The sequence below is a fragment of the Physeter macrocephalus genome, unplaced genomic scaffold (genome assembly GCF_002837175.3).
Source record: "Physeter macrocephalus isolate SW-GA unplaced genomic scaffold, ASM283717v5 random_168, whole genome shotgun sequence".
Taxonomy (NCBI): domain Eukaryota; kingdom Metazoa; phylum Chordata; class Mammalia; order Artiodactyla; family Physeteridae; genus Physeter; species Physeter macrocephalus.
In genome coordinates, this window is record NW_021145457.1 from 1 (window position 1) to 7,723 (window position 7,723).

Consider the following 7,723-nt stretch of genomic DNA (forward strand, 5'->3'; position numbering starts at 1 on the left):
AAGCTAGAGGGGCGGGTTCCTGGGCTGTTCTAGACCCCCAACATCACTGTCACAGCGCACACTGAGGAAAGTGCAGATCTCTCATGGATGGATCCAAGCCTCTAAAGAGTTAAAACTGAGAACATCAAATCCACGTCTACGGGGGATATAGAATTCTGTGTTGGCTGACCACCTCCTAGGTCAGTTGTAAATAATTTTGCCTTAAAGAGGTGACCCAGCCAGCACAGTGGAAATGGCTGAGGGGGAAACGATCTGTTGATCGACAACTCTTAAGCTGGGTGAATAATAATAATAAGGGGGCGAAGGGGTCAAGAGCAACCTTGAGGAGCCAGCCTGGGGGGTCCAGGCTTGGGAGAGAAGAAAAGCCTAGAGGGTGCAGGAGGGATTTCACAGGGTGAAAAGGAAAGGCTGGCTTCGGGAAGGTTTGCGGAAATTAGGTGAACTGGTAGACCAAGATGGGGGATGGTAAGGAGGCTGCAGTCACAGCAAGAGAGACACAGATTTGAAAGCGTACAGATAGAAAATGTGAAAGGGGGTAACATTTAAGCATCAGCCACGCTAGCGAATGACCAGAAATAAACATTCTGGTCTTCAAAGAACATGAGGAATTGTGGTGTCCCGGCAGTGGCCAGCTCTGCTGACTTCTTTACCAGCATCTGCCTGCACCCTCCCTTTCTGCTCCCAATGGATTTAGGAGGGAAAAGTGGTCTGGGGGCTCATCCTAGGGCTCTGTGACCCAGTGCCCATATCAGGGGCCTCTCTGACCTGTCCTCTGTCTTCAGACAGACAGACTGCTCTTACCACTAACATTGCTGCTGCTTTTAATTCAAACCAAGATTATTTTTTAGCGCCTCCTCCCTCTGCAACAAAGGTCTAGAGTTCAGTGCTGAGATTTCTCTCTCTTTCTCACACCCCTCCCCCCATTAGAGACCAACAGGGCCACCTGTAGACATGGTTACCCCTACTGGGTTACAGGTGGACCAAGACCAAGGAGCTGAGGGAGGGGAGGTCGGGAGGAGGACAGGGAAAGAAACAGGACGTCAAAGTCCAGCTCAGTTCTTTCTTTTTAATTCATCCATTCAACCAATGCATTCTGGGGATAAGGCAGTCAATACAGTAGAAAGATAATACACAGAAAGTTCTCAAATTTGAAAAAGCAACAGAACCACCTGGGGGGCTTGTTAGACAGGCTGCTGGCCCCCACTTCCCCAAATTTCATGTAAAGCCCTTACTATATGCTTAGGGAATGGTAAGTGCACAATAAAAGTAGTAGTAGTGCTACGGTGAAAAAGGTTCCAAAACTAGTAAAGCACTCTTATAAATGTGGGAGTTGTCTGATGTCAATAATTCGGTTCTTATGTAAAACTAATGAAAATTATCCTAAAATATATGATAACAAAAAGCTTCCACACATAAAATAATGAATTACCTCCATTAAACAGGGTGTTGGCCTCTTCAAGGACCTCTGTTAACTTGTCGCTGGCATTCAATATATCCTCCCGGTTTTCTATTTAAAAAAAATACAAGCTTTGGGAAGCGCGCTCATCATTCGCTAACAAATGGCTGACAAAGTAACCAGCTGCAGCAACACAGCCAAGCCCCGCCCCCTGCTCCCCAGGGGATTTACTTCCAACAGCTTTATCTCTTTAACCAAAACTACCAGGCAAGAGAAAGATGACTGTACCCCCTTAGCAGAATGAACTTTAAAAGGGGACCCACTTGGCTCCCCCTAAACTTCACCCAAAGGCTCCACTCCTGCAGCCTCTGAGGAGCGCTCCTAACAGTGGTTCTCAAACTCTGCAAGCCACAGGATCCCCTGGGCCACCTAGAGTTTCAGACTGGATAGGTCCAGAGTGCGGTCCGGGAATTTGCATTTCTGACAGTTCACGGGCGACGCTGCCGCGGGCGGGCGACCACTCGCTGGGAACCGCTGGATGCAAGAGAAGGAGCCCGGGCTCCGCATGCCGTCTCTCCCCCTTCCCGACCGTCTGCGCTCGTACGAGCGCCCGACCGCGCCTGGCCTCCGGCGGTGCCGTCCTGCTCCTCAGGGACCTGCGCGCCCCGGCCAAGGTCGTGCAGCGCTATCCGTACGACGGATACGCGAGCGCCCCGCAAGCCAATCGAGGCGCGGCCGGGCCCCGGCCGCCGCCCCGCGCGCCCGCCCCGCGCCCGCGCCGCCCCGCCTTACGTTGGACCGAGTTGATGAGCGCCCGGTACTGATGGCGGATCTGGCGGCACAGGCCGTGGTCGGTCTCCGCCTCCAAGCTCGCCGGATCCATCATCTCGTCCCCGGAATCCGACGGCTCCGTTTCCTCCAGGCTCGGGCGCTCCGGGGCCTCCCTGCGCTCGGGCGCGGCGCCGCGGCGGGACACGGGCGACAGCGGGGACCGCGAACGGGAGCGGGAGCAGGTGCGATCCCGGTGCGGGTCGCGGCCCCGGCCCCGGCCCTCGGACCGGCGGCCGCTGCCGTCCCCAGACATCGCGCCAAGCCGCCCTGCAACTTCGCAACGGCGGAAGTTCGCGCCAGAAACTGAAAGCCCTGCTCTGCGCGAGCGCTTGCTCCCTGTGGAACGCCGCAACCGGGCCGGCGCGAGAGCACAGCGACGCCTGTGGCGGGAGGCCGACGGCGGGGCCGAGATCGGGGGCGCAGTGGTTAGAGCGCCGCCGGGCCGGCACCAGGCGCAGCGCACGCCCCTGACCTTTCACGCCCCTGATGTTTGATATACTGAGATCCCACTTACTCCACACTGGAAGGTGCTTAGGATCTTGGTTGTCTGGTCCCGCGTGCCGGCCCCAACAGACTGGGAAAGGGTCTCTGGCTCTCCGGGACACAGCCACAGCCTTGAAACAAATTCTTAGCATTCCTCCAGGTGAAAATTCATTCCAAGCGCCAGACAGAAATACCTGGGACATTTCCCGGTCATGGGCACGCAGCCCATGTTTGTTGATCGAGGCTCCTGCAGTTAAGCAGGATGAGCGGTGGACTTGGAGATAAGAGCTGCGATTCTGCCACTATCTGTGAACTTAGTTCCTTGAGCCGTCCTTGGGGGGGACCAAATGTGGTTTATAAACAGCTGGCAATCCCACTCTTTTTGAGGACAGAAGAAGTAATGAACAAACAAAAAATTCACAAGTTTTTTTGGTTTTCTCATAGTAAACTCTGTTAACCATCGCTTCTAAATATCTACATCTTGACAGTTTATGTTCATAATTGGTCCTCAAACTAAAAGATTCTAAAATACCTTCAAATGGGTCTAAGAACGATGAAATTATATTCCTATAGTTTTAAAGATAAATGGATGAATTTCATTCCATGTATTTTGGAATTTCATTCCATGTATTGCAATGTTTGTCAAGCGTTCTCTTTGGTGTTGAGAACACATTTTCTCAAAGGAACATTATATGTTGAGTTACTACACGAGTCTACAAAAATACCATTTTATGAATCAGGTATAGTCAGCTTGAGTAAGCACTATTCATTGCTGCCCAACACATATATCTCACCTCACTCCTGCTTCACCTGGATTTCAGGAAAGGTATGCTCTGGCACCTGCTTCATTGGATGAAGCGTGATTGGTCTAAATGAATCATGGTAATCTCATCCCCCTTCCCCAATGACTGGGCTAGGGATAGGACTTGATCCAGTTCTGGACAGTGACATGAGAGGGAGCTTCCCATTTGGATGACACACAAAGCCTCCGGAAAAGAAAGCCTTTACCCCCATCCTCACTCTTCTTTGTGATGCTGGCATGAGGAAATGGAGCCTGCACGATGACAACCGTCTACTACTGATGACATGACAAGCATCAGAAAAGACCAGAATACTGGGGACACTGGAGAGGAAGGATGGACATGGCTGAATTGCTGAGTGACTTGGAGTCTGCCTACCTCCAGACTCCTCGTTAAGTAAGCCACAGATATCCTGTGGTTTAGGCCACCGTTAATTGTTTTGTAATTGCTACTTGCAGCTCAGTGCGTTGGAACTGAAACAAATACTTAGCATTCTTCCAGGTGGAAATTTCTTCCACACTCCAGACAAAAACCCCTGGAACATTTCATTGAATTCAACAAGCTTTTGATGTGTATTAATAGGCCAGACACTCAGCAAACCAAGCAGGTCACAAAGACGGCTGAGAGACTTGTCTTTGCCTTCCAGGGTCTCACCAGGAGACAGATATGAAACCGATCCTAAAATTCCTGTGGAAATGCAAGGGACCCAGAATAGCCAAAATAACCTTGAAAAAGGCAGACAAAGTTGGAAGGACTCACACTTAATTCCAAAACTTATTACAAAGCTATAGTAATTAAGACTGTGATACTGTCATAAGGACAGACATAAACATCAATGGAATAGAATTGAAAGTCAGAAATAAACCCATACATCTATGGTCACTGGCCAGTCATTACCACTTCTGGGCCTGACAGGTCAGAGGAAGAAGCAGTGTTACCAGAGCCCAATGAAGGCTAAAGCCACGAAGAAGCGTCCATCAGACAGGAGCTCTGGTCCTAGAGGGATGCAGCTATGCCAGGAAAAGAGACAGTGCTAAGCAAAGAGGAAGTGGGGGCTGAAATACCCTGGTCTCTCTCTCTCAACATCGCCCCTATGCTTACCTCCTATTGGCTGATGCCAACACGAAGCCACAGGGCAAGAGAACCTGGGTGATGTAGTCCATAGATCAGTCTCTGGGCAGAACACGGCCAAGGAAGATCGGGATGGATATGAGGTAGGGGTGAGGACAAATGGACAATAACCAGGTTGGTGGGTAAAGGGTGTATCAGAGTCTATTCAGCTAAAAATAATAGAAACCCCACTATAGTGCCTTCACCAAATAGGTATAATTTTTCTTGTGAAACTAGAAGTCTTGAAGTAAGCATTGGCTTAATTGCCTCAGCCAGCAATGGCACATGTCACTGTTGCTTGCAGTCTATTGGTCAGGTCTGGTCACATGGCCCGACCTAACTGTAAGGGAGCCTGGGAAACATTTTCTGTTTCTGTTTCTCCATCTCTTCTTCTGTACTGTCGGAGCTCATTTTCCACCATAGAAGCCAAAAAAAAAAAGCCAGATATTCACCTTTCCTCCGAACCTCCTTGGTAACTGTGATGGAATGTGGCACAATCTTGACCAATGGGACTAAGGAGAAACCTATGGAAGGTCTTCTCAAAAATGTCTTCTCCACAATAAAAATTAACACCAAGAGGAAATGTTCCTATTTAGCCAAAAGTATCATGTCCACATGTGTTTCTCAAAATGTGGCAGCCATCTTGTGACACGTGAGGACAAATTAACATCACAAGGCAGCAAGAGTCCAAGTCCTTGTTGACATAACCAAGCTGCTGAACCAGTGCTGCAACTGCCCTTCCTCTGGACGTCTTGTTCCGGGAAGTCATAAATGTCCTCACTGCTTACACCACTTTTCATCAGGTGTTCTGTTATGTGTAGACAAAACAGTCCAAATGATGCATTTCTTTCCTACTGAAGCCGATTTGGTTTAGATTCTAGTACCAAAAAATAGAGACTCCTAACATGTGCCACCAGGTGGATTCAGAAAGTAGGAACTGTGCCTGAAACAGGAAAGCCTGACTAGCACAGATGGTCACACATGATAATCAGGAACGAAGAGTATTTCAAGATGATGAAGTGGAGAACAGTGTGGTGAGAAGAGCTGTGTGGACTCCATCCTGTCTTCCTGGAGATGAAGCCTCTGGATCACCCTCCCCAAGACCATGGCATGACAATGAGGAACTGCAAGATGAGGTGTACACCAATGGGGGCGCTATCTGGTAACCAGGACTTGATGAACACCAGGCAGAGAGGGGCAAGGCAGGAAAAGAGTCAAAGGTGGGGCAGGAACTAAGACAATGGGTCCCCTAGTGGCATGGACGCTCCGCCAGGTTGTAGCTGGTTACCAGCTTTTTTGCAAATCAAATGGGAAAACATGTACATTCTCAGGTAGGAAACAAACTTTATAATCGTTCTGGCAACATCACCTCTCGGGAAGACAGCCAACTACAGGTGAGATCCTCCTGGTGAGATCTGATTTGGTGCCAGGGACTCTGGACTTGGTGGCCGTGTGTGTCCAGCCATGGCTGAGTTGGAGAGTCAACAACGTGTTTTTTATGGCTGGCGCCATAAACATGTCACTTGCTGTTGTTCGATATTCAGTATGTGTCTCCAGGAGATCTCTGTACCCCTACTCTGCCAGGCTTCCAGGCAAAGTGGGAAGTTAGTGAAAACTTTCAATGCCCTGGTTCTTTCATAGCTCCTGCTGTGCTACCAATTACATGAATCTGCGATGAAAATCTGCCCTTTTTCCTGGTGCTTCATTTATTAATGAATGTTCACTGAGTGCCCACCATGTGCTGAGCCACGTGCTGGATACTGGAGGTAGAGTAGCAGAGACAACAGACAAGGTCCTGCACTCATAGAGTTTACAGTTTTTGGAGAAAGTCAGACATCAAGAAAATGAAGACAGAGATAACCGTATAATTGCTGCTGTGTCAAGTGCTAGGAAGGAAAGGATGAGGACCCAGGCAAGAATTTTGACCTACATGGCAGTCAAGGTCATTCAGCTGAGATGGAAAGAAGCATAGGATGGGAGTCAGGATAGGATGAAGGCAGGAAGGCAGCTGGGGCATCAGAGCCCAAAGCCCGATGCTCGGTATTTGGGAACTGCTTTGTGCAAAGGTGAAAAAATGATCACAGATGTGTCAGATTAGACACTCTGAAGAGTCTCCTACTACAAAACAAGTCGATCCTGTATACACTATAATTTGTATGGCCCTGCTAGGCTCACAAAAAGTAAAGGAAATTTCTGCAGGAACATAAAAGAGAACTAAAACTCGTGAAAAGGGAAAATGCCAGGAACTCGGGGTGGAAAACTGTGCATGCGGCTGCAGGGGAGCTCAGAGGTGGCAGAGGCATAGGGCTGGACGGTAGCAGTTCAGCTCGAAGCCATCATGTGCCCATTAAATGTCAGGCTCTGCAGCATAAGCAAGATAGGCAAGATCCCTGCTGTCCAGGGCAGACACCAGCGGGCAAGCCTATCAGGGGAAAGAGACAATAAACAAGGAATAAATAAATAATTTCAGATGGTGTATCATGAGGAAATTAAAAAGTGTGTTTTGGCCAAGAGTGATTAGGCAGTGAGGGGTCTAGGGGATTATTCTAGCTGGGGTCTGGGAAGGCCCCTCTGAAAAGCTGACATTTCAGTTAAGAACTAAATAATGAGAGGGAAAGAGCCATGCAAAGTTCTGGGGGGGTAGAACTTTTCAGATCTAGAGACGTCTTTTTTTCCCTAGCATCTCCCCTAAGCCTAGACACTGATCCAAAAGCTTTTGAGAAGAAACTTGAGCCCAGGATTGGGACACCCCTGCCTTTATTGTCAAGACCTCTGGGTCAGGGTGCCCGAGACAGAAGACAATGCAGGAGGGAAGGGTATGCACAGCTCCTTAGCAATTCCCACCTGGGCACAGACGGCAAAGGAAGCACCTACATTGATGCAATTTGGCTAGAGAGCAGAGGGGCTGCTGGTACTCAGATATGCAACATGCATGCATAAACCCAGAGAGACCCCCAAGAATACGAAAATCTGAGTTTGCTTAAGTCTCATATAAAATGTCACAGGGCTTCCCTGGTGGCGCAGTGGTTGCGCGTCCGCCTGCCGATGCAGGGGAACCGGGTTCGCGCCCCGGTCCGGGAGGATCCCACACGCCGCGGAGCGG

The 7,723-nt window shown here is 49.5% G+C and overlaps 1 protein-coding gene across 1 annotated transcript; it reads right to left on the minus strand.

Annotated features, from left to right (window-relative positions):
- Positions 1-25: 25 nt before the first annotated feature.
- On the minus strand, positions 26-2,574 carry LOC114484923 (non-structural maintenance of chromosomes element 4 homolog A-like). Its single transcript, XM_028484407.2, has 2 exons — positions 2,189-2,574; positions 26-1,507 (listed from the first exon to the last, which is right to left on the minus strand). Exons 1-2 carry the CDS (start codon positions 2,478-2,480, stop codon positions 1,356-1,358), a joined length of 444 nt encoding a protein of 147 aa, XP_028340208.1. The 5' UTR covers positions 2,481-2,574; the 3' UTR covers positions 26-1,355.
- Positions 2,575-7,723: the final 5,149 nt, after the last annotated feature.